At 39.1% G+C, this 27,556-nt stretch overlaps 1 protein-coding gene across 1 annotated transcript in view; it reads left to right on the top strand.

Annotated features, from left to right (window-relative positions):
- Positions 1–27,556, top strand: part of LOC121513893 (glutamate receptor ionotropic, kainate 3) — a 173,561-nt gene that overhangs the window by 92,851 nt on the left and 53,154 nt on the right. The window contains exons 2-7 of the mRNA XM_041793912.1: positions 7,861–8,034; positions 8,167–8,424; positions 8,520–8,701; positions 15,466–15,519; positions 20,246–20,416; positions 25,760–25,903. Coding sequence (XP_041649846.1) covers positions 7,861–8,034; positions 8,167–8,424; positions 8,520–8,701; positions 15,466–15,519; positions 20,246–20,416; positions 25,760–25,903 — 983 coding nt within the window. The remainder of the gene's footprint in view (positions 1–7,860; positions 8,035–8,166; positions 8,425–8,519; positions 8,702–15,465; positions 15,520–20,245; positions 20,417–25,759; positions 25,904–27,556) is intronic.

A 27,556-nucleotide genomic window follows, 5' to 3' on the forward strand; every position in this document is an offset into this window, starting at 1 on the left:
CAACAGCCACAAAGCAGAAGACCACATAAAATCACAGAGTGACGTCAGTGACTGCTGTGACCTATGGTGTGCACAGCTAAAGAGTTCAGAACTTCCGTTGCCATTAATATTAGCACAAACACCGTGCCAGAGGAGCTTCATGAATGGATTTCTGTGGCCAAGCAGCTGCATGCAAGCCTCACATCACCAAGTCCAACGCCAAACATCAGATAGAGTGGTGTTAAGCCAAAGCATGTTCTGTGGAGTGATGAATTATACATGTGTTTGGCAGTCAGATGGGTGCGTCTGGGTTTGGGGTATTCTGGGAGGATATTACCTGCCAACTATGAAGTTTGGTGGAGGAGGGATAATGGTATGGGGTTGTTTTTCAGGGTTTGGACTAGGTCCCTTATCTCCAGTGAAAGCCAATCTTAAAGCTTCAACATACCAAGATATTCTGGACAATGCTATGTTTCCAACTGTGTGGCGACAGTTTGGGGAAGGCCCTTTATATTTCAACATGACTGTGAACTACCACACAACACAAGGACTATGAAGACATGGTTTGATGAGTTTGTTGTGGAAGAACTTAAAAGAGCTTTTACCTTCACCCCCATCAAGCACCTTTGGGATGTACTGGAGAGGAGATTGCAAGCCAGGCCTTCTCGTCTAACATCAGTGTCTGACCTCATAAATGCTCTACAGAATAAATGGGCACAAATTCCCACAGAAATACTCAATAATCTTGTGGAAAGCCGTCCCAGAAGAGTGGAGGCTGTTTAAGCAGCGATAGGGGGCAACTCCCTATTAAACTTCATGTATTGAAGACAATGTCAATACAGTCCCTGTTGGTGTAATGGTCAGGCAGACGAAAACTTCTGTCCATATACATAAGCGAGGATGTCTGTATCAGTGTGGCACCTTAGTGTGTGTGTTTAATCAATATGGGCAGGATTTATATAATGATTTTTGACTGTTAAAAGAACCATACAGGAAAAGATCAGCAGAGATACGAAACCAATCACTTTGGCCACAGGGGGCGCCAAAACTGACACCAACTGGAAGTTCTTCATAGTATCTTTAAGAGAAACATAACAAAATGGGTAGGATAAGTGACTCATATTGGTAACCGTTAAATACTTGAAGTATCAGACCAAGTTGTTGCTTCATAATGTAAATTCTCAACAAACCATTCAATAAGAGTAGTTAATTTTACTATTTGATTCACGCCTACGCATGCCCCTCTAGTGTCCTTGTTTGTATTTCTGTTAAGTTTGGCTGCTCTGGTTTCATATCCTTCACTTCATGAGTAAAATTGGAATCTTTCTCTCTTCACAAGCCTCAGTCAGCTTTTGAATTCAGCCGATCCAAAGTCCTCAAAGGACAAATTATGGAAACAGCTGCAATTAGTGGCTGATTTATATATTGTGGTGGGACCTCAGAGACTAATTAAAGGCCTTTGTGTTCTTGTCTATTGCAGACGTGCTAATCTGAAGCCTTTTGACTGAGATTCTGAAACACATGCATCTCAATTTGCCTGTGCTCACTGAAATAACAAACATGTAGAGCAGTTGTTTAAATGGGAGCTTGTAAACATGTTCCTCCATGTTCCAATCTCTACATCATTATAATCATATCTGCAGGATGCAGAAAGAGCTCCATATTTCAGGGAGTTGCAGGAGCTTTTGCACATTAAGCCTTGCTGCTGTGCTAACGGCAGAACTCTGGAAACGAAAAAGCAAATTATCCACAGGATTTTCCTCCTAAGGAGCAGGTTCCCCCCTGTTTATTAAATTTGTTAAAGTGCTTCTGAGCAATGCACATTTTATCCTCTTAACAGTCAAATTACTATATACTCCAGCAATTACTTAATGTACTCTAATGAGATTTCCCCATGAAATGGAAGGATTCATTTATTTTAATGTGACGCATTCCACCGGGCGGTTTATGCATCACGTCCCTTTGCAATCCAGGGAGGCTTTGAGTCATAAATAGTCAGATGAGTTTGGCTTCCAGATATGCTGCTCTGCCACAGCAACACACAGAGATATGTGACTCTGTGATCCAGGCCACAGGGGTCTGTGTGTTTGAGGGCAGCAGCAGGTCACAGATGCTGTTCCTAAGCTCAGCTTTCTGAAACCAGGTATTCTCTAGGATTAGTGTAATAATACCAGACCAGCAGGTGGTAGAGGTGTGCCAGGCCATGGGGCTGAAAAGTCTAAAATACAAGCAAGGTGGCAAACAACTATAAATCCTTTGTTTTCTCTTGTTTCATTAGGCTGCATTCAAATTCTTTGTAGTGATTTTTTTGGTGTTTATAGCAGAGTTTTGTTGTACTATAATGATACAAAAATGGACCCAGTAACTATCTGGACAACATATCATGGGACAACAAGTATCAAGCCTGCATAACATAAGAAAAACATGCATTGTACAGTAACATTGTTCATAGTTATGATGTGAACTGCAATAAATAAACAAAATAAACAGTGCATGTAGACTAGTAGAAGGATCCTGGTTCCCGTCTTAGTCAGAGCTTTTCTATGCAGAGTTTGCATGTGCTCCCTCGTGCATGCATGGGTTCTCACCAGGACTCCCACTTCCTCTCACCACCAAAGACATGCTCATTAGGTGAATTTTTGTCTCTAAATTGACCATAGGTGTGAGAGTGAGAGTGCCTGGTTGTTTGTCTCCACCCTGCGATTAACTGGTGACCAGTCCAGGGTGTACCCTGGGACAGGTTCCAACCCCCCGTGACACCAGGATGGATGACTATTGGCTTTAACTCAGTCTTTCAGTCCAATCTGTTGTTCTTGTGTTTTATAGGAAACCTATGCTTACAACATGTCCCACTTCTATCAAAAATATATTTAAAAAGGCTGATTTTTTCTCAAGTTAATTTGCAGCAATTCACCTGGGGGTAGCTTATAGCTCAGTTTGACTTTAACAAAGTGGTGTAAAGGCAGGGCCACTTTACCCAGACCTAAATACAGCAGATCAAATGTATAAAATACAATGAGAAAGCAATGCTTGACTACATAAAGATGTATTTTTTGGTTTATTGCAATAAATTCCAAACTTTGAGGTGCATTATTTGCAATGGCTCATATTCTGATGATGACAAAAAAGTCATTGATTAATGTGCCCTGTGTGTCTTGGCCTCTGCCGTTGCTGTCCCTTGGCACTGATTCTGTTTGTGATGGCCATGGACTGAATTTAAAAGTACAGACAGACAGTGGAGGGTTTCTGGCTTAGGGACCGCAAAATTTATTGCTGCTTTTCGCAGATGACACTCTGTTGTGGTTGCTTGGATGACTTTACTGGAAATTCCTACTTTAATGATTTGTCAAAGCTTATTTAGTCAGACATAGTTTTATTTATACAACTTTCAAGGCAGATTTCTTCAGTACTAATCCAACTGGAAACACATTATTTTATAAAAGTGACAGAGCAGTAAAATAAAAAGCCATCCAACATTTCCTACATTGAATTGAATTGTAAATAGATGGATATGTAAATGGATAATCAGCCCCAAAATTAGATACAACTCAAAAGCTGCTGTAACATCCAGAAAAAGTCAAAACAAATTTAAATTGTTAGTTTATAGTTTGTAATTCAGTGTTATGTGGTGCTGTGATCTCATAGCAGAAATGTTTTAAAAGTTCCTCAATTTACTGAAATGATGGCCCCAAAGTTAAACTCAAGATGTTTTCAACTTCTGATGACAGTGATTTTTTTTTAGCTGTGAATTGATGGATGCTGGCAGAGACATTCTGCTTTGTTATTGAAATGGATAACATGATGAGAGCGGAGGTGGAGGAGCCATCGTCTCCATAAGCTGATGTTCCTACAGGCGCCTTTTTAGCAGCTGTCTGAACTGTCGTCTTTAAGGGCTGCAGCTGAGACACAAAGACTTTGTTGTCTAACATTTGACAGGACAGGGAATGTTTGTTACTTACAAATTATACACAAAAAAGTGAAACTTAAGACTTTTAAACTACTCTGAGTTATGAAGAAATTCTTACATTACATGGAAAAGAAATTGATTTTTGTCCAGTGAGTATAATATTGCTCGAGCATTAAACTGAAATGCAGTTAGGGCTGTCATACAGCTCATTTTTTAAGCCCCAATTAATCTCAGGATTTCTATTATTCAAGTTTAATCTCCTCTATTGCGTTTTGTAATTCCACTCTTTTGGATATATAACTCGTTTTCTTTCATTTTGTTAGTTGTAATGCCTCAATCTGAAGGTAATGGACTTCCTGTCTGGACACAGGTCTGTTTTTATTTTAAAGTAAGATAAGGAACTTGGCAGATTGAAGATTATGACATGAACTTAGAAATGAAAAAATGAACTGGTCATAGATTGAAAAATCAATCAATCAATCAAACTTTATTTGTGTACAACTTTTCATACAAAATAGTGTTACACAACATGCATTGCATCCAAACAAATATATAAAAAAAAGGAGAATAAGAGATGTGAGATGAGACATTAAGGAATGGTAGTGTTTTTTACATAGTTACGTCAGCAAGGAGACGTTGCAGTGGCTTTTGGACATTGATCGCAATGCAATTAATTAATTAATGCTGACAGCCAGAGCCAAAATGTATTATCATTTTACCATTTCTCTGGATTTCCCAGTCAAAAGAAATGTGCATAATGTGTTCCTGTTCTACAGATAACAGCATATAAAATATTGTATAAAGTCTGGATGATATCAGCCTTCTGGTTACTAAAGGGGACTTGTGAAGCCATTGAAATGATGGCTGCCATATTGAAAACATGCACTGAAACTTTAAATCAACTTAGTGCCAGACAAAAAGGTGAGGGGGGTCCTAGGCTGCCTGCCATGCTCCTAATCATGCATTACTCATGGCACAGATGGCTTTGTGGTTTGGTCTCACAAACATAGCAAAATCTGGAGTGTTGATACCTCAGTGTCAAACATTTCAGAGTTGATTTTAACTCTCAAAGTGTCATTTTAACTCCATTCTAAGTAAAATGGCCTTAGTGGTGGAGTTAGTTGACAGTATCTAGTGATTCAATGTTAATCCAACCTCTTAGGGTAACTTGATCTAAGCTCTGTCTACTGCCATTTTAAATCTGAGGGGCTGAGTTTTCCCACCATGCCCAGGGATGAAGTTTTGGATGTGTTTGAAATGCATTTTAGATGTGTTTTAATGTTGTAAAGTCAGGAGTACAGACCTTCAACGCGAGGTGGTAATCTTTCTCGAGTATGAGAAGTTACATTTTAGACTGACTGGACTTAAATAAGTGAGTTGTGATAACCTTTTATATTCATTCAGAACAAACAAAAAAATGTTTTCCAAGTCTAGCTTTCCTCCTTACTGATTAAATTTGGTATCAAACCAGTGAACTCTAAATTGTAGGCGGTAAAGAAATATTCCTAACACTGAGTCACAGGGGACTCAGCTGGCTTATGTTGAGCTGTTTACTAGGCAAGGAGAAAGCTTGACATCAACACATTGTGAGGCTAATGCCAGATTTCTAACAAAGCCCAAAGTAGTTCACCCTTTTATGCTTTTTGGTCAACACTAACCTTGATTATGATTCAAACTATGATTACACAGACGCCTCTGATTGTCGTCGAGAGTAAAGACGTTCTGGAGTCGGACTGTCTTTGTCTAAGGTTCACAGACACACAAGCTGTAAAGAAACAACCTTGACTATAGGAGGAGACAGCATTTTATCTAACTCAAGCCAGTGAGTTTAGACTAGTGGTTCTCAAATGCTTTGGCTGCCTTGAGCCAAACCTTGGTGTGCCACACAACCATACATAATTCCTGCAACTATACAATAACTTAAGTTCAGTCAGAACCACTGTATCAAGAAAGAGACATGACCTAAGATCATAAATTATGATTTTTTTCTTTATTGGCAGGTGTAAATTTGTACTTATTGCTCTTATTCATATGTGACTATTCTGGGAAGGAGGAGCTGGGGTGGAGGAGGGTTGTAAAAAGTGGCTTAGAGAGGGAGCAGCAAAGCAGTTGAAATATGGCAGCATGGATGCGATTATCCAATAGCGTGCTAAAAAGCAAATCAGCTGGCCGTCAGCTGATGAAGGCTTGCGTGAGATCAGCTGATCTCAGCTATATAGCAGTGCTTGGCTCCGTGGCCTGCCTGTACTAATGCTATAGGCTCGATTTACTGGAACATGTTTAAATAGAAAATTTTGTATAGATATGGATTTGGTGTGCCTTGAAATTTTGGTTTGATCTAAGGTGTGCCTTGGGCAAAAAAGGTTAAAAACCACATGTTTAGACTATAAGCCCAGGATGAGAGGGGAGCCTCCTAGAGTCCCCACTCCTGACCTAACAGCTTGACCTGGGGCCTTGAAGTAACTTAACCATCATTAGAATATCTGTGGAGACAGAAATGTTAGAAATATCTGAAATACTGGAGATTTGCATAACAATGAGATACAGGTTAAAACTGAAAATGAAAGTAACAGAGTCCAAGATGCCTCATTTTTAGTATTTTAATGTAAAGAAAATAAAATACTAGTTCCATTGCATTAACGTGCCAGAGGTTCACTTTTCTGAGGCCCAAACTTCTAATTTGTGTATCACAGAATTTTTCTAGTTACTACTATTTCTAAGATTTCCCTTGGGTTATTTTTAGGGATTATTGACTGCTCCTTTTTGAGCTACAGGAGAGATGACACATCCAATTTCATAGGTTAAGTAGTGCTCATAAAAATAAACCACTCTGTGAGTACAAAATTGGATGGATTCTCTTTTAGGAGACATAATTTGAATTTAAAATAAGAAATGTCATGTCTGATGTGGTGTGTAGGCCCAGTATATCACGAAATCCCTGAACATCCTCCAAACAGCTAACCTGACATGCCAGATGGATGTGTGAAACACATCCATCTGGAAAACCTTCAATACTAAGCATTTGGGAAAGGGCAGAGGCTTTGAAAAAAACTCAGAGTGTGATTGGATGAACATGTCGTCTGTCACATCTCTACGTGCCAATCAGAGCAACAAAACGTGACGTTCTTCTTTTATTGGAGGAACTTTGTCGAGTTCTGATAAAACTGGCGCTGTAGCTCTTAGCTCTTCCGCCATGATTGCACCGGCCTCTTGATGCTTCTTGCTCACATCAAGACTCCGCCGCGCCTGAAAGTACTGCCCCTCGTCACTGATTGGTCCTGTCACTTTCTAACCGGGCCCAAACGGTTCAGACGGGAGCTTTGGAAGATGGATTCGCCAGTGAAAAACAAGGAAACGGGCGGATCCATCTGCTTTGCAAGGTTACTAAACAGCTGAAGCTTTTCCCTTTTTTACTGGCTGATGAGTCTGAAACACACCATCTAAATTGATCCTCTGCTTTGAAGTACATAGACATGTTTCTAAGTTCTGAGCTGTAGTCCAGCCCTTACAAAAGAAAAAGAACTTTCCTTTGAATTTGATGTAAAAGAAGAGCACACAGGTCTAGTTATCTGCTCCAGCGATGTGCTTTTCTGGTAAAAATAAAAGAACTTCTTAATGGAGGGACAAGAGCTTGAGATATTCTGCTGCCTTGATGGAGCAGACAGACAGACACACATTTTACCCAAACGCACACTCCTTAAATCCATTATGGCTTTAGACTTCAAAGCTGATATTGGTTTTTTCAGCATTCCCTGAAAATGGAGAGGGTTGCTCCGTGTTTGCTGAGCAAATTTAATACGTGGTGTAATGTGTGCTGCTCCCCTCACTGTTCTTCCTAAGTGCAAATGCCTCTCAATATTTTCCTCCATTTCTTCCTACCTGCAGCCGTGTTTGTGTTTCTCCCTTTTTTGCTTGTGATTATGTTTGAATCCGACTGTCAGGGGCTTTACATCTCTGTCTCTTTTGTTTTTCAGGTGGGATCTTCGAACAAACAGATGGACCTGTTCCGCTTGTTAGCGCCGAGGAGCTTGCCTTTAAATTTGCTGTCAATAACATTAACAGAAACAGGACTTTGTTGCCAAACACAACACTTACATATGACATACAGAGGATTAATATCTACGACAGTTTTGAGGCGTCAAGAAAAGGTGAGTGGCTCTTTTTTGTGTTTAGTCAAGGGAGGAAGACGAGAATCTGGTCAGTCAAATCAACTAAATATCTATTAAAAGTAAAAGTATATTCTCCTTTTTCTTAAGTGTCCTCCTCTTGCTTTTCCTCAGCTTGTGACCAGCTGTCGTTAGGCGTGGTTGCAATATTCGGGCCCTCACATAGTTCATCATCAAATGCGGTGCAGTCTATCTGCAATGCATTGGAAGTACCGCACGTCCAAGTGCGGTGGAAACACCATCCCATGGACAACAGGGACACCTTTTATGCCAATTTATACCCGGATTATTCATCACTAAGCTATGCTATCCTGGACCTGGTGCAGTTTCTCAAATGGAAAACAGCCACTGTTGTATACGATGACAGCACAGGTATACAATCCTGTATTTCTGCAAACATTCTCCACAAATGCAAAGAAAGTAAATGCCTTAGCCAGCTATTGTTTGCATCTTTTTTGCTTCTTCAGGTCTCATAAGACTTCAGGAGCTGATAATGGCCCCCTCCAGGTACAACATCAGGCTAAAGATTCGTCAGCTCCCCCTCGACACGCAGGACACGAGGCCTCTGCTCAAAGAAATGAAGAGGAGCCGCGAGTTCCGCATCATCTTCGACTGCAGTCACCACATGGCTGCACAGATTCTCAAACAGGTCAGTGAACGCGTCTTCATTTCTGGACACACATCCAGAAAGATGTGGCTGATTGTTATCAGATTTACTGTGAATGAAAAAGTGGAGGCTTTCACTTGTCAAAGGTAGAGATGGGTCAGGAGAGAGACTAACAGTTGCCTGAGGGTTTGTTATTGTTAAGCAGCAGTGTGGTGGAGGGATGTTGATGTGTGCAGCGCTCAATTAAGGAATCAATCAGTCATGAAGGCAAAATATTCAGGGCTTCTCCTTCTGACATGTTGCAGTACAGGTCATAAACCCAGCACAGGGCAACCATCAGACTATAAAGTAAATATAGATTTTAGCTATCGTTTTTCAAAGTGGGATTTTTCCATTGTTAGACACAAGGGTCCATTCTAATGTCTTCTTGCAATGTTCAACAAAATTAGCAGAAAAAGTACAGGGTTTCCTCCAGGATTTTTTGAAACCGTGGGGGAGGGGGTTCAGAACCACATCCTTTTATCACAGAAAAGATATCAGGATATAATGAAAAAAGAAGACAGATGACTTGCAAATAAAGTCCATGGTAGGAATGGGGGTCAGAACTGATAATGTAATAAGAATCATTTACTGAACAGGGAACACTGTGACTCCAGCGAGTCTTCATGAGGACACCTCGTTCAACATTTTTGACCCTGTGTAGCACTCAACCTCCTTTTCTCCACGTTTATCAGGATATAATGTTGAAGTGTGTTAGCCTTTTATGAACAGCATCGCTGTAATGCAGCTATGGTGGCTGCATTATGCTAGTACATTTTAACACTTTTACAAAGGAATGTGGTTGTTACAGTGCCGTCATGATTTGATGCATTTTAGCTTTACCAGTTTGGCGTGTAAAAGATCAAGTAAAGATGCAAAGAAGATATAGAGGAACCACACAAACATAGATATTGGATAATATACAGGAAACCTGGCAGCACTTTCCTTTATAATGCGTATAAGTAAACTTATAATATGTCATAATGCACCTATAATGCTGTATAACCATAGTTATAATCATTTATGACTATTTATAATGCCTTATAACAGTGAGCATAACTCTTTATAATGCCAGTGTCCATAATGACTTATAACTATAACACTATAACACATTATAAGCCATTATAGACACTGGCATTATAATTAGGTATGACTACTGTTATAATGCATTATAAATAGTCATTAGTGCTTATAATGTGTCATTACACACCTATAATGCTGTATAACCATAGTTATGAGTATACTTATAATGTGTTAAAATTCATTATAGAGAAAGAAGGCATAGTAAGTGTTACTGCAAAATCAATGCCAAAAAACCCCTCATACTCTTATTTCATGCCTGCCAATATTTAGGTTCCAAATTTTGAGAGGTTTGCAGGGGGATCAATGGATGTGAGGTGCCAAGAGATGTGTCTCAGTGTCACACTTGTTTAATTATGAGTGAATATGATGAGTCACACGGGTGAATGTTAGCTTTCGTCTTCAATTTTGATGAGGACACAAACCTTTCTTTGAGAAGGAGGTCTGAGGATCCTCCTTCCTTCTTTGTTTTTTATTGTCTGGTGCAATTTTTAAACACTTTAATTGAAGGAAAGCACAATTTTTTTTCTTTCACCTCCACATGAATTTAAACACCCATGTCATAATTCATTCATATGAATGGAAAAATGGTGAATAAGTTTTCTTCTTCAATTTTGATTATCCAGACAAACATAATAGGGGGAATAACTTAACCACATATATGTCTTTATCCGGTAATTCAACATATAGGTGCTTATGTATACTTATATTTGAAACATAGGTGTAAATATTTGGTGCTGAAGTCTGTGTGTTGTTGTCCCCTTTGTCTGTAGAACTGTTTTCATATATTAGCACAAACTGGTTTGAATAACTCCTGTTCTTGTCATCTACGATGCTTCCAAGACACAAAGAAACCCTGACATTTTTAACTTTACCTCCACGTTCTTCGTTATGTTGGCTGGCTTTTATCACACTCTAACATGTGACAACAAAGACGGGAGGGTGCCAAATATGTGACCTTCAAAAAATAATATAATAGTATAATGAAAATAGTAATAATATTTTAGTAAATTTGTCAAAATTGTTGATACTATGCAACTTATTAAAATTAAATCTCTGTTATTTTAATGATTGGTAATAGTTGCACACTTGTTTTATAAGACAAGTGCTAAAGAGAGGAATGAAGCATTCATAAGATGCAGGAAAACTCCTAAACACGGTACAAGCTGTACGAACATGGCAACATTAAACATTGCTGTTGTTTTAAAAAAGTGAGTACGACTACATGGACAGTTAAGCTGAGAGATGGTTATAGCTCGTTCAGCCTATTTCACTGGATACTTTCTCTGTCCCAGCATGCACCACAGGAGGATCGATTTAATGATGGCAACATGTCCACCTCCACTAAAGGGGTTGGCGATATGTCCCTTTTCAGATAGTTTCTATGGATCTTTCAGGGTTAATGCTGGCTGAAATTGAGGCAGAGGTGGTACCATTCTGATCATTCTGTACTTTCAATCAATCTTTATTTGTATAGCACTTTTCATACAACACAATGTAGCACAAAATGCAAACAAAATAAAAAGGAAAAAAATACATGACCCGAACCTAAGGGGGCATGCATCTCTGGGAGAAAAATGTGTACATTTTAAAGTTAATTAGCATGGATGTAATGCACTTTGAGAGCACAATTAAGAGTCCAGGAAAAATGTTTTTCCCTGTAGACAATGTAGTCTTGTAGTAAAGCTGTTATTAAAGGAAAAATAATCTTAAAAAGTGGTCAGGTAGGCCATGTGCCCTTTTATATTACCCTTTATCTCATTTGACCTTTATTCTCTTATTTATTCTGGAATTGTTTTCTTATGTTTGCTATTAAATTATCTATGAATTATCTATTGCATTAAATTATCTATTTGAATAATATGTGATTTAATTTCTGGGTTAAAATCAACAACACTGAGTTTCCTTCAGCTGCAGCTTCTGCCTTTTTTTCTCAGCTGTTGCTTTTCATCGTCTACCTGACCACCTCTCTCCCTCTCCCCCTGCCTCATTAAACGGGTTTAAAGGAGTTTTAATCATGTTTTATATTTGGTAATTATCAACCATGATCTTTACTTCCTGGTAAGTGACAGACATACTGCACCATGACTACAGCATTCTTTAGTGGAAACTGGAGCATGCGTGAAACATTTGGACCAGTCTGGTACTTTAAGTTTTTTAGTTCCAAATGCATACAACAGACTGCATTAAAAGGGGCTTGATGGCAACTTGTCATCACTAAAAACAAGAAATGATCCACTGCTGGGTGCCTAGACATTCTGTTTTTCCTGCCCTGGTATCAGAACAAGTATCAGTATATATGTATATAATTTATTTTATCATATCAAATATTAAAAATCCAGTGCAGTGACAACTCTATAATTTGGTTTATGACCTTCAAACACAAAAATATGTTTTTGTTCTATTTTTTCCTGATGAGTCGTGGGCGAGTTTGACTCTAATATTCATCCAACAAATGGATAAGTTTGTTTCATTACCCTGGCAGTGCATACATGTGTTTGATATAAATGATTGTCAGTGAACAAACAGCTGTCAGCATGATGCACCAAGCACAGATTGTGTAGGTGGTCTGATGCTCAGAGATGTCAGGAACAGGCTGGTGAATCCCCCTCCTCCCCTCCATTCAGTTTGCTGTCAGCTTCTGTTAACATGTTTACTGAATGCATCATCTCCTCCCAAGTTATTTAAATAACTCAAAGTCCTCCCAAGTTACAGAGATCTGAGGTGACACTTATCTGCTCGTGGCCACTCGGCACATCTCGCACCAAGGATTCAGTGTCCTCTGGAGAGAGGAAGAAAGAGACGGTTTTGAGGCAAAAATACTTCAGACGGACAGATAGACAGCCCCGTCTGTGACCAAGTTGAGTTGGCGCTACAGCACAAGACAGAGCTTCTAAATGAAGAGAAGAGAGGGGCTGGGATATGAATGTTTCCAAGAATGCAGCACAAATAGAAGCCAAGCAGAAAGTCATGATGCATGTCTGACTGACACTGGGCTGTTCATGGTCACATTCAGTACTGGGTAGATGAATTTTCCTGAGGTAGGGAAGCTAAATGCTTTCTTTTTCAACACCCTGTTGTTCCACTTACTGAGATATGTTGCCTTTAAGAAAAAAATGTGTCATTTTAGTGTAATTATCGCAATCTTTGGACAATTTTGACTGATTATTAAAAATGGATTTTGGCATTAACTGAAAAATTGTTGTATTTCTGTTAAATATATGTTATTTCCTTAATTATTTGATCTGAAACATGTTGGAAATAAGTGAAAATTTCCATCACAATGATTAAAAACCCACATTCATGTATTATCTAAAAAAAATGTCCCAAAATATTTAGTTTGTTAAACCAGTAATGTGGTTGCAAAACACTAGATCTGATACTTGAGCTTGAAAACTGAGGTCCTAGGGCATTTTCTCTTAAAAAAGGAAATATTCATTCATATATTTATTTAAATCTTCCTAAAGATGATGAAAACACATTACAGAGAGCCTTTGTTTACACTGATGCTAAGGTACAGAAAACAATTGAGAAGACACAAGTAAAATCAGACTGAGACAAATTAAACCATCAGAGAAGGCATGTGATAGCAATAAAAGAAGACATGAATGAAAGGGAAACAATTATCATGTTAAGAAGTAGGGTAAGAGCTAGCACTATAAAAGGTCATATCTTATAAAACAAAACCATCTCAAACAATGATGTCAGCAATTCAAATTTCATAGTGTCTCAGTGGTGTGTATTTAGTTTATTTGGCTTTTCACAACAGATAAAATCTATAATAAACACCAGAACACACTTTGATCTTATATAAAGTGAATAGCCTTAATGGTAAGTGTGAATGCACCTAAAGGCGTCCTGAGGAAGGATTGTGATCTGACACCTCCGACCACATGGCACACATCTGTCCACATTGCTTTCACTCTCATGTGTCATGGGCAGCATTTAAGGGGGCATATTTTACCCTTTTAAGACGAGTTTATATTGGTCATGGAGATCCCCACAACATGCCTGTGAAGTTTGTTGCTGAAAAAACACTCCATTATTAGATTTTTGCATTGTCTAAAACCCCTCTGTTTCAGCCCTGCTCAGAACAAGCTGTGTCTGTGACTTTAAATGTTACCTAGCTGTCTGACTCCACCCCTGACCAGTTGCCAACACCAGTGGGTCTCAACCTTTTGTTCAGTGATGTACCCCCTGTGAAATATTTTTCAGCCAAGTGACCCCCTAAACAGTGTGAACTATTTTTGGCTGAAAAAAAGGAAAGATTTTTAAAAATCTGCAGCAAACTGAAAGATATGCATCAGAGGGAATTTTGACGTAGCCGTATGTCCACATATAACCTGCACTGACCCACTGGCCACATCATTTGATGCCATCTGTTAAATGTAATGTCATTCAGCTACAATCTCCTCTATTCATCAACTAAGTGTGAATATAATCTGTGTTAATTACCATACAGCTACAAAAACTACTGTGCGAAATGGAATACTGCTCTGTTTACACCTGTACTAAATGTGGGTCCTGTCTAAATGAATAAGTAGAAAGCAAAAGCATTAAATGTGTGTCCTTGTGTACAGGAGAAACAGATCTGACATGACTATTTCAGACAAAGATACCACCTGTACAGCACCAGGTTTTGCCCTTGGAATATTCTGCATCACATGCCATGATCTGCACCATACATGTGTCCTATCTTTTCTCTGACAGTCTCACCTGTGTATAGCATGCTTCTGTCAGGTTACACTCCCTCTCAGGGTGGACAGGAGAAAATAGGACACATGTCCCTGGCGTGTCTGTGTGCCTTCAGTTGTCATGTGTATTTTATTTTAATTGTGCACTGACCGTGCTACTGTGGTGAAGGGAAACAGGCATATGGAGCTTTATATCTTGCCAGAAATGCTTTGCATTATAATGTAAATGAATCCTACTGCAGCAGTGTATTTTATATTAAATGTAATATTTATTCTTCCTGCATTTTCTGTCTATTTACATATCATTTAGTAGATTTGATTTCCTTGTTTTAAAACACTTAAAGGCATTTCTTTCGTGAACTACAGTTTTTAAAGGATATTGGCATTAAAGTTTTAAAAAAACTACCCAATGCTGCAGCATAAAATACAAAATATGATACAAAGTTTCAATGTCATGCATTTGACTTGACTGAGGAGCAAATTTGTCTCCACATAAGCACAGCATCTTATTTACATAACCTTGGTTATTTTTTCACAACAGATGGTACAATTAAACAGCCGCCATGAGAACATGCTGCCTTTGAATGTAGATTGAGTGAAACAAGTGGCGGTGATGGAGTGTGCGGATATGAGGCAAAGATTACCGAGTTCTTTTGATTGAAGGCCCCTCTTCTCTGCTGGGATATAACGCCATGTGCCCCGCAGCCATTGCAAACCATTTAAATGCATAGGAAAGCGTCAAGCGCTGCTGCTATTCTTATATTCTATAAGTCTGTGCACCACATATGGTAGAAATCCCAACAAGCTCAAGCTGAAACTTGTGCACACAATGAACAGTTTAACTGAAAAGGCTCATTAAAAACTGGCACAGGGCCTTGGTGCATATCTTTAGCATTATTTACTCAGCCTGTGCTGTTGATTTTAAAATGCCCTGACATGGTAAAATGACCGTTTTCACCCTCCTTCCCTCTCTCTGTCTTTGTATCCTTGCAGGCCCAGACCATGGGGATGATGACAGAGTATTACCACTATATCTTCACCACTCTGGTAATGTACTATGCTTGTTAATGCAAATAGAGGCTCGTTTGTTCTCATCTCCCTACCGCTCGAGGTTTTTGATGAATAGTGGCTAATTGCCAATGGGCTTTGGATCCGGTCCATAATATCAATTCTATTTGACAAGCTGGAGGCATAATAGAGTCTTCAGCAGGCTGTATAGTAAACACTCGGCTTCATAGGAAAGTCAACACGAGTCTTTGAGGTGGCCGGTTTGAAAAAACACAGCAGCTTGAGATTCAAAGCTAAGGGTGACTTCCAAGTTTGAAAAACATCAAAATTCCCCTGGGGATTTAAAATAAATTCTTCTAAAGAATAGCTTGTTTATATGTATTATGGCACTCCAGCTGTAGTATAAAAGCAAGATTCTATCATGTAAGATGTCTTTTTTTTGTGAGAACTCTGTGTAACACTTCATAAAAACACACACTATTAAGCATTAGCATAGCACTAAAGTTCAACATCAGTAAATATTTAATTCATAATCAATACAGCATTTTCATTACTTAAATGTCATTATAAACACAGGTATAAATGCTTTACAGGTTAGGGTAAATCATCAGGGTGAATGATGCAGGGAATTACGTCCAAATAATCAGATGATCAGATGCACCACTGACAAGTCCTCAACACTTCGAGCTCACATTTTTTTCACCATCATGTCTCTTCTGGACTTTTTTTGTTAAAAAGTTTGTAAAACATCAACCCTGTGGTGCACAGTGAAGCTCTAAATATCTTTTTTTTTTTTACAGGACAACCTGGGCTTTAAGAATATATCTACTACAGTAATGTCACTTGAATTTTGAAAGAAAAAAACAATTCGGAATATGGAACTCAAATGTTTTAGTGATAACACACAATAAACAGTAGTGTCTGCATTTTCTATGCACAGACTCGTTCTCCCATCTCTGTGACTAACGGTTTTCAAAATATCTACATATATACAAGAAAAGTCCATGCGCTTTTTTGCAGTTAGTTTAATTTGTGCCGTTCCTTTAGGCAGTGAAGAAAACAGCAAAAGAAAGACAAAGAAAAAAATTTGACATCATCAAAAGAAACATTCAATATAGAAATGTTAGTAACATTATTGCATACATGTAAAATGGAGGAAACAACTCTCCCCATCTGTCAGTAAATTTTAAAATTCTGCTGATATAATTTTGGCCTTGTGTTGAGGACATCTTGCGACTAGAGGACAGCGCCTCCCACAATGTATTGCATGTAAACATTGCCCTAAACAAATATGGAGCTACCCACCGAAGAAAGCCAAAGTAAATGATTGAAAATGGATTTAAAATTGACAAAAAAAAAGCTTATTATCAGAGCTAATGCCATGGATTTAATCTTTAAAGACCCCAAAATTCACCAAAGTTCTGGGCTCGCTAGATCGGCATCCTTAAGGGCTACGGGGACATCAACGGTAGCAAATATACAGCAAAATGGTCAGCTTTCAGGGAGAAAAAGGGTGTCGATGACTTATGGGTCAAAAGTCATTAACGTTTTTCTAAACTGTCACTTTTTGTTTTAAATGTTCTGTAAGAGCTACGAATGCATAAAGGACATAATTAGAAAAGTGAAAAAGAGAGCTTACACTGGAAAAAAAAACAAGTTATTGTCTACGACTTACGGTTCAAAAGTTACCAAGCTATTTACAAAGGGGTGTGACTGCGACACAGATCCGTGCTGCGTGAGCTCTATAACAAACTTGAAAGAAAAAAGTGATGGGAGGTCTGAACGCTGCTTGTATTCACAATCTCATTCTTTCAGCCATTACCCAGAGTTCATGACTACAGGTGAGGGTTGGGACATAGATGGACTGGTAAATCAAAAGCGTTGCCTTACAGCTCAGCTCCCTCTTCACCACAATGGTACTGTACAGTGCCTGTAAACTGAGACACCTGAGATTCACCCTCTTAGGAGGGTGGCTGGGCTCAGCCTTAGAAATAGGGTGAGGACCTTAGACATCTGGAAGGATCTCGAAGTAGAACCACTGCTCCTTCACGTTGAAAGGAGCCAGTCTAGTTGGTTCAGGCGTCTGATCAGGATGCCTCCTGGGCACCTTCCTGTGGAGGTCTTCAAGGCATGTCCTACTGGGAAGAGACCCCAAGGCAGACCCAGATCTCACTCGAGGGATTATATATCCCATCTGGCCTGGGAGTGCCTTGGAATCCTTCAGGAGGAGCTGGAAAGTGTTGCAGAGGAGAGGGACGTCTGGGTTGACTTACTTCGCTCGCTGCCACCGCGACCCTACCCCGGACAAGAGGAAGAAGATGGATGGATGAATGCACTGTATATGGCCTAAGCACCTCCTCATATGATCCAAATTAACTAAAAATCATCCCAAACAACTGCTGCCAAAATGAAAAATAAAGCTGTAAGACCAAAAACTGAAATCATACCCCTGATGAATGCTTTACTTTCCAGCTTTAGTATCAGACTGTGCTCATTTAACTGGCTGTACATGATAAGCTCAAAGTTATATTGATGTCTTGGTAGAAACAGACAGGCTAGAGGCAGTCTGCCACAGTCGGACGAGAAAAGATGTAAAATATTAAAGACTTGTCAGTTGTTTTGATTTTTCTGAGATTTGTTGACATTACAAGAAATGCCCCTGCCTTTTCATTATAAATTAAAATTCATTTTGGCTCAGGCTTCTTTGTTTTCAGTGGCAGACATGTTTAATGCAGCCTGAGCTTGTTGCAGTTTACTCCCATCTTGAGCATTTTTCAGCTCCGGCTCTGAAGAGAAGATCTTCTCTGACTAATACAAGCAGGCTCAGCAGGGAGCCGCTGCTGCTCTTCACTGAGACGTTTGCTATCTGGTGACAAACAGACTGAATGGGAGTGAATACCAGCATGATCTGTGCTGTTCCTTTCACTCCCTGTTATTGTCTCGCTTTCTGCCTCACTTGTGCACACACACTCGCTGTCTCTTCGGACTCTGCCGGTCTGCTGTGATAATGTGATATGACACTGAGGGTTCAGGCGTGATGTGTGTCATCTTTTCACGCTCGACAGCGCGGCGATGGCATTGGTCCGCCATGCTTCACGTTTTTGTGGCGTGTCTATTGCTTTAATGGAGAAAAATCCTAAATTTCTTCTCTTTGCGGGCTCATTCGCAACACTCTCAGATCAGACGGAACAGAAAATATTTACTGAAGGATTAACTTTATTGGATAAAATTCTGCAACACTATTTTCCACACAGAGACAGGATATCTGGGATATCTTTCTAACGCTGTTGTCATTTTGATAGACACGCCATTTAAGAGATTATACCTGGCGGCTTGATTTGATCCAAAATGATGAATACTTGTGCGGTATACATGGCGATACAATTTCCCCCTCGATGGAATCCACTGATGTCTGTGTTTTATCTTCTGAGGTGAGGTGAAATGCCGACTTATTAGAGCGTGAAAAGGCAACAGCCGAGTGGTGTGGGGTAATAACTTCCTTGTCCTTTGAAATGAGTCTGTCATTGCTCCCCGCCTCGCTGTAGCTATCTCTGAGCCACCCAAAGCTAAGAATTTTGTTATGTTTACCTCCTACAAACCACTTCTGCATGCACTCAGCATGCTCTCCGGGTAAAGATTTCAGTGTAATGCCATTGTAGGATTATGTTGATTCTGCATTATAGGTGTGTGCACAAGGCAGCGCTGCAAAAAGTGAACTTATAATTGGAACAAGTTGACATCCTAAAAATGCCCTGATAGAAATGAGAATATCACCAAAGATGAATTATACTCCTGCAAACAAATCTGTCCCAGTTAGTTTGTATTCTTAGCTTCAAAGATACGAAAAAACTTGTAACCTGATCTAGTTTTTCCAAGCAATTTTTGAATGTCATGAAGAACAACAGAGATTTACTTTGATCTGTGCTCATAAAAGAGACTACTGTACTGCATTCTGGTGGGAAAGAGGCAGAAAAAAGAGCAGGAATATCTCAGTGACTGGCGGCAACCATTCTTTAGTAAGTGTCTTACACGCTCCCGTTCCCGCAGCACTAACCCCACAGGGTGCTAATGAAATATCTATGTTCATCCAAATGTCTTTTCCGAGCCCTCTGGCCCATTCCACCACGACATGTGTCAACATGTGACTTCACACTTCAGCTACAATGGCTGCCCCAGAAATTACAGCAGCTCAGATTGAATTGCTTTTTTGCTTGGAAGTTGCCAAGGGAATGCAAGTGTTGAATTATTTATGCGATCCAACAGAAATGATGTTATTTTTTCCTCTACTTAAGAGTTTTCCCAGCTACAAAAGATAATTAAAATGTTCCCTGAAATAACAAATTTGCACCTATAAAGATACTTTAACATAAATATGATTTAGAAAGACAAAATGCTGGAAGTCTGAAGTGTTTATGAGTATAATTTATTATTTTTTAGGTACAAAAACAATCACAATTTATCAATTCTAAAAGGATTTGCTGACAGAGAGCGGCTCTGCTGCCTGAGCCTTTTAGATTCCATTTATTATACAAACCCTGCCTCAGACACAACACTTAAATCTCCTGATGTGACATTGAAAAGTACTGTATCTCTCCTTCTTTTCACTCTCTCTGCTCTTAATATAGTATCTGTTTAATCAGCTGCTGCATCATTGGGTTTTCATTTGAGCAGAAAGCTTCCAGGACAAACACTTAAAAGAAAGATGCTCAGTGCTGGCAGTCTAAAAAAGAATCCATCCATCATCACCACTGTCTCTCTATGAAAGGACCTGATGGCCATTGACCTGGAGCCGTATCGCTTCTGCGGGGTCAACATGACAGGATTCCGCATCCTCAACGTGGATAATCCCCAGGTCGCATCCATCGTGGAGAAGTGGTCGATGGAGAGGCAGATACCACCTAAACCTGACTCGGGCCTGCTGGAGGGCATCATGACGGTATGTTTTAAAATGTCTGTGTGGGTCCATTTCAAGTCAGGGATTGGTGTGTCAATATAAAGGGAACACATTTATCTACCTTATCTCTATGTCATGGCTACTTCCCATAAAGCCGTTGTAGCTTTACCCATAACTTTTACCTCAGTAATAATCATCAATCTAGATTTCTATGCCACTTTCTGATCCATACAGAGTCTGTCATGCTGTGGCTCAAGTATTAATTAAACATAAATAAAGTATAAAGCATACATAAAAAAGCAGGTTTGAGTCCAAAAAGGTGGCACATTCAGGGAAAATAGGTTTTAGAAGGTCAACATGGTTTCTATCTAATGTCTGGAGGAGCAGTATCAGACAGCACTCTAGCTCAGCTCAGCAATAAGAGCTGCTATATTGGCTCCCAAACTGCTCTTCATTTTGTACCATTTTGGCTTTTAAATGTTAATTTAATAACAGCAAAATGAATGAATGGGAAACTGGCTCTCAAATAGGAGCCAGCTTCTATACTTAATGCCTTGTAGAACAGGCAACACAGCTTTACTCATCATTTACGGCAAAAGGTTTGTTTGCTTGTTGGTGTATCCCCGTTTCCATCAAAAGTTTTTTTGATGGTGAAAAGCTGTTAAAAGGGGAGCAGCTAGCCTCTTTAAGACTCTTGTCTTCTTTCATCTGGCTAGGCATATAGTAAGGGGACTAAGTTATTTGTAATATCTACCACCTTCATGTTAGACAAATCATTTAACCCATGGGCAGGCCTGCCCACAGAATTTGCTGGGCCTCTGAAAAACACAGTGGACCCCCCAGTGCTGCCCATAAGGGGGAATTGCCCATTTGTAAAGTGTAGAGATCATATTTAGTGTATGTAGACTTTGTCTGATGATAACTGCAGCACACAGGTCCATGTAGAGCTTTATCAATCTAGCTTTCCTCTTTTCCCATCGATTCATAACTGTTGGTCTTTACTTCCTGTCCCTATATGACATTAGTGCACCATCAGGATCCCATGACCGCAAAAAAACCTATTTAAAGCCTATATTATACACCTTATTTAATGGTAATTTGACCATCAAGATTGCATCAGCAGATGATATTCTGTCAGGGTGACCATTTCTTATAGACAGAAAGTCAGGAATTTCTGATTAAAAAAAAAAAAAAATCATTGCCCTCAACAAATATGGTGCTACCCACCAAAGAAAGCCAAAGTAAATGATCGAAAATGGATTAAAGATTAAAGAATTTTGAACAAGTTATAGGACTCTGAAGACAAAAGAAAAAAAAACCGAATTTGAAACTCAAATATTTTATTGATAACACACAATAAACAGTAGTGACTGCATTTTCTTTGCACAGACTTGTTCGCCCATCTCTGTGACTAACGGTTTTCAAAATATCTACATATGAGAAATATCCATATGCTTTTTTGCAGTTTTATTTGTGCCATTCCTTTAAGCAGTAAAGATGCAACATCTTGCTATTAGAGGACAGCGCCTCCCACAATGCACTGCAAGTAAATATTGCCCTAAACAAATATGGCTCTACCCACCAAAGAAAGCCAAAGTAAATGATTGAAAATGGATTAAAAATTGACAAAAATATGCTTATTATTGGCTCTAACACCATGGATTTAATCTGTAAAGACCCAAAAAAGTCACAGAAGTTCTGGGCTTGCTAGAACGGTGTCCTTTAAGGCTACTGAGACATTGAGGGAAGCAAACAAATGGCAATATGGTCAGCTTTCAGAGGAAAAAAAGAGTTAGTATCTATGACTTATGGTTCACCCGGAAAGTCAGCCAAGTTCCAGGCTCACAAGAAAATGTTCTTTAAGAGCTACAAATGCATGAAGAACATATTTAGAAAGAGCTAGTTATTGTCAAAAGTTCAAAAGTTACCATGCAATTTATAAAGGGGTGTGCCTGCAGCACGGATCCGTGCCATGTGAGCTCTAAGGGTTAATCTTAAAAGGGATACTGGTGTACGCCCATATGCTGAAAAATAAAGAAAATGCTGAAATAGTGGGTAGGTAAACCAGGTAAAGAGAAGCCTGGATCAAGCCTATTTTCTATTCTTTTATAACAGCAACCGAGTTGTGAGCATAAATGGCAGAAGAGAAGAAAAAATGTTACCTCAGAAAATCCAGAAGTCAGAAAAAGTCCTTACTGTGGCACGTTATTGGTTCATATATTGGCAGGAATATCTCAGTCCCACAGGTGATCAATTATGCTTTCAGTAGTGCAGATGGGATGATGTAATAGCTCGCAGAACATTCATGAAGCCATTTCACACCAATTATTCTTCAGACGAGCAAGTCTCCCTAATCATTGTTTCTGACCAGGTGCATCCCTTTACAGCCAATCTGTTTCAGATGTGTAGTTTATAATGGATAGTCAACCATTGTCTCAGTATGTTTATCTGGAAGTGATGGGGACCATGGCTCCAGAACACAGTCTGTATGGACTTGGTGGAGTTCATTTGATAAGACAGGGAAAGGTTTATTTAGTTTTAAAGGAGAAAAAATGTCAGCATTTTTGGCTCAATGATTGCACACTCTTCTGCAGGATTATTCACCCTGTTACAGGTTGTATATGGTCAATAATAACATTTTGGGTCTGAAGAAAAACAACACTCATTATAGTGCTAGGTGTGAACAGAGTTCTGGTTAAAAGGTCCCATTTATGTCACACTGACTGACATAACCTGGTGGTAAATGGTGTAGGTCTGTATTTATACATTCAAGAGGGGGTCTATTTCCATGTATCTTTTGTAAAAGTTAGATGACCACTAATTTGTCAGTCCAAATTATTAACAATTTGAAATCCACAACCTCATTTTACTCTTCATTTAAATCAATAATGCAACACTTGTGCCAAAGTAAATTTAGAGTTACAGTTGGCAATTATGCTAATGCAAAAGCATGAGCTGACCACAGCCTTCAACAAAAAGGATTATAACCTTCTATGCACTCTAAAATGGATTAACAGGACGTCCTGTAGACTGACTGACAGTATGAAGCAAGTCAATAGAAATAACAAATGATGTCTTAAGCCTCTGTAGGCAAACATCAGGGACATAAACTCAACAAATACTACATCAGATTGTATTATCAGCTGCAGAAAACATAAGTGGTTCTGACATTATCATGTGCAGTTTCGGGTACGTGGTAAATGGAGCTGAGCTTGTATCGCACGTATACAATCATCCAACTACTCAAAAGGGATTTTACACCACAGGTCACTCTCACACATTCACACACTGATAGTAGAAGCTGCTATGTAGAGCATTTATCAGTATAAAGTAATGCAATTGCCAAGTTAAGAGACAGCCATCTCTGCCACTGATCCACAGCCACTCATGTCACTGATGGGTTATAGATGTTTAGCTTAAACAAACTTAACCCTTTAACACACACTGATAACTACAGTGGAAAATTTTTCTCTCATAACTGCATGGTTTCTTATGATGAAGCCACTTCAGTGGATGGTCAGACAGTGATCTGCCTCCCACTGACCAGCTTGTGCAGCAAAAATGATTTCAAAATCAAGTTAATTTTGTCAACTGGAACTATGACAAGAACTGTTTGTCGACAACCTTTTTTCAAGAGGACAAGACTGGCAGTGCGTCCCAAATCGAATACTTCTGTACTAACTATTTTAGTGTGTTCACACTGAGAAGAATAGTTAAAGCAGATTTACTACTGACACGTGCAAAACCATTCAGGAATTGAGAGTGGAATGATGGACTCTTCGCACCTTCAATGGGTGCCATATTGGTGACGTAACAGCTATCGTACTGTTAGCATGCTGGTGCGCAAGCTAATGTAAGCATCCGCTGGCTAGTGTACATGTTGTTAGCTACAATAGCACATTTCAACAAGGAAAAAGGCAATTAAGACAAAACAAGTTCATTTTTCTTAAGCAGAAAATGTTTACATGGAATCGAAGTTACATGAAAAAATGTGCGTAAAATTAGCAAAACTTTGGATTATAATTGCCTAAAATCTGTTGTAACTTCCTGTTGAAAAAGAAGTAGAAGTGGGCGCCAGTGTAGCTCAGCTAGTAGAGCAGTGCCCATATGTTGAGGCTATAGACCTCAGCGTGCTGGTCACAGGATCGATTCCTGGTCTCAGGGCATGTTTGGTGCATGTCTTTCCCTGCTCTCCTGTCTCTCTTTGGCTGTTCTATCAGAATAAAGGCAAAAGGCCCTACCAAAAAAAAAAAAACATCTTTGGAAAAAAAAAGTGGAAGACGAAAACAGAGAAGGTTAAACCGTTGTCGTCTTGTGTGAGTGCAAAATGACAGTGCACAGTTTAAGACAATACTAACCTGTCATGATTAAGTTAAATGATTAAGTAAACTAACACAAGTATGAAATTTAGGCCAATTTAGGACTGGTTTAATGTTCTTAGATGACAAAAACTGTAACGGAAAGTAAGGTACGTTTTTATCAAGGAGTCTCAAACATGACTAAAATGTTATCGGGGGACTTTATGACATTCAGAATCCATGATATGTCTCCACTGTGCTCATAAAATATGTCAGTGTTTTATTCAGTATATTTCAAATCAATTCTGGTATAAGTGTGTTGTATTTATGTACATTTCACAAGATGGCTGATTAAATGAGATCAAATAAAATTGATGTCAAGACTAAAAGGAAAAACTAAAATGTAAGGGATTTTTTTTAATCAAAGAGGACAAAGATGTTATTAAGTTTTCATTGTGTAAAACACGATTAAAACTACAAGGAATAAAATTGGCTGAAATGTGATGGAAACTAACAAATATTTCAATCTTAAGAGTAAGACTTATTTAGGAATAAGTGACAAAATTAAGAGTAAATTATGATAGCTGAAGGAAGGTCATAAATGCCATGTAGCTCAGGAAAATCTTACACAGTATCATTGGTTAAATCTTCATGTATTGATTTTCAGTTTCACTTTTCCTCTAAACTTGACATCATGCGTTATATTTCAGTTATGATTTAAATAAATTATTAGTCTGCTGTTCTTTATTTTGGCAAATTAATTGATTTTTGTGGTTTTATATAGCTTTTAGGCTTATTTCTAACAAAATACATGATGCTGTGTGAGTTATTACATCTGCTTTCCATTGAGTGTCAGTGTAAAGAGCTGCAAGTTTGAAACAAGCCCATGCTCTTACACAAAGGAAAACTTCATATATACATTCAAAGTGCCCAAAAATTCAAAGTCCAGAGTAAGTTGCTGAAAACACTGAATATCTATGGTACACTGGTCTGGTTTGGTTTGTGAAGTGGAGGTTAGATTGTTGAAAAAAGCCATTTATGTCTTTCCACAGGCATCAGCTGAAATAATGTTCACCCCTTATTCCAGACAGATGCAGCTCTGACCTATGACGCGGTCCACATTGTGTCCGTCTCGTACCAGCACGCCCCGCAGATGACGGTGAACTCGCTGCAGTGCCATCGCCACAAACCCTGGAGATTCGGAGGACGCTTCATGAGCTTCATCAAAGAGGTGAATGGCCACCTTTGGCCTCTTTCTATTTGATTTAAGCATCATTGGTACTAGAACGTATTGATTGAGGGGGTGAACAGCAACATTAGGAGTGGAGCGAGAGCCGTGTGGGCGTGTGGGACTCAGATATTTACCCAGCAAATCAATCATATCCACATATAAAGCAAACCAAGCCTTGATAGACACATCAAAGCAGCATTGTTGTCAGCTTTATAAAATCCCTGTTTTCATAACCTATTTTCCAGAAAGCACGTACTGTAACCTTTTGAAAGTACAACTAGCGTAATCGGCTGTTATTTAATCTAACATGAGAGTCTGACAGTGTCTCAGAATACACAAACAAGGCTGCCGAAAATGGCAGATAAAGGGTTTGCAGAGATGCTGCTGTTTGTTTCTTTATCTTTCAAACAAGAAAATCATTTGTATTTTTAATAGGTGTGGTTCTGAAATGTTAAAATGACAAAGACTGTTTGTTTTACCTTTTCTAATTATACACCATTATTCCTAAATTAAATTGTTAACCTCCTGGATCTGCTGCACTGTGGTTGCACAGGCTTTGCCCTCTAGCCATATCCTTTCTGTGGTAACTGCCCAATAAATTTGCATATTTCCACAGAGCAATCTGAATGATGGCTATGGGGGTAGTCCGTATAAAAGGGCAGAACTAAACCTCTTTCCTTAACCACTTTTCATTAGCAAAATGGATGGCAACTTCTGTTTAATAACCATGCCTTTGTCCAGAGGTTTCCCCATGCCTCCATGGTGAACTTATCTGCTATGCATCTTTGCAGCTTGCTTTGTTGCACACTTGGGCAAGTTGTCCATCAATACCTTTCTTTTGGAAGAGATAACTTTAACTTGAGTCTCAATTAAATAGTTTAAGTTCCTAAAGAGTAGGATTACCAAGAAAGTGAGGGGTCAAAGTCACAGTTGGCTACCATCGTGACTTGGGTCGCCACCTTCAAATGTCTCAAAAACATAATCCCTTTATCAAACTCTCACATATTGTAGGTCCATTGACCCTTAACCCAAGAGTATAGAGAGTAAAGAGCATACATGTGTGTTGGAATCCTCTTGCGGTCCATCAAGTTGATTAGAGAGAGTCCAGGGTGACCCCAAACTCATTGTATAAGTGGCCAGTCCCCTCCAAGGCTCGAGTACCACAATGTGGTATATGGTCTAACTGATGACCTGACTTGCAGGCAAGTTCAGTGCCAAGCAGGGGCAGAATATGAGCACTAAAGGAGAAAAAGTATAACCTTCTGTTCCCCCCTAAAGCATCTGCTTTGAAAGAAAAGCTTTGGTGAGTGGGAGGTTTTGAAAAGGCCACTGCTAGTGGCTCCTCGAAGGGTTTTCTCCACCAGCAGGCAACGTCTTTGCAAAAGAGAAAGCATGATTTTCCACTGTGCCACCAAGCTTTTCTTATCTAGTGTTCAAAGACAGCCCCAAAAGTAAGGGTCAGAGTATTGCTCCTGTATATTTAGACTTAGAAGTACAATGTGAAACCATCCATTTATAATGAGGGACCAATGAGGCAACATATCATCATTTAGAGGGGAGCAAAAGCTTTCAAGACAGCTGTTTTCAGCCATCATGAAGTTTTCTGAACTCAATCCATGTAGTATAAGCTGTACATCCCTGTCTGGCACAACA

Source organism: Cheilinus undulatus, linkage group 8 (genome assembly GCF_018320785.1).
Source record: "Cheilinus undulatus linkage group 8, ASM1832078v1, whole genome shotgun sequence".
Lineage (NCBI taxonomy): Eukaryota > Metazoa > Chordata > Actinopteri > Labriformes > Labridae > Cheilinus > Cheilinus undulatus.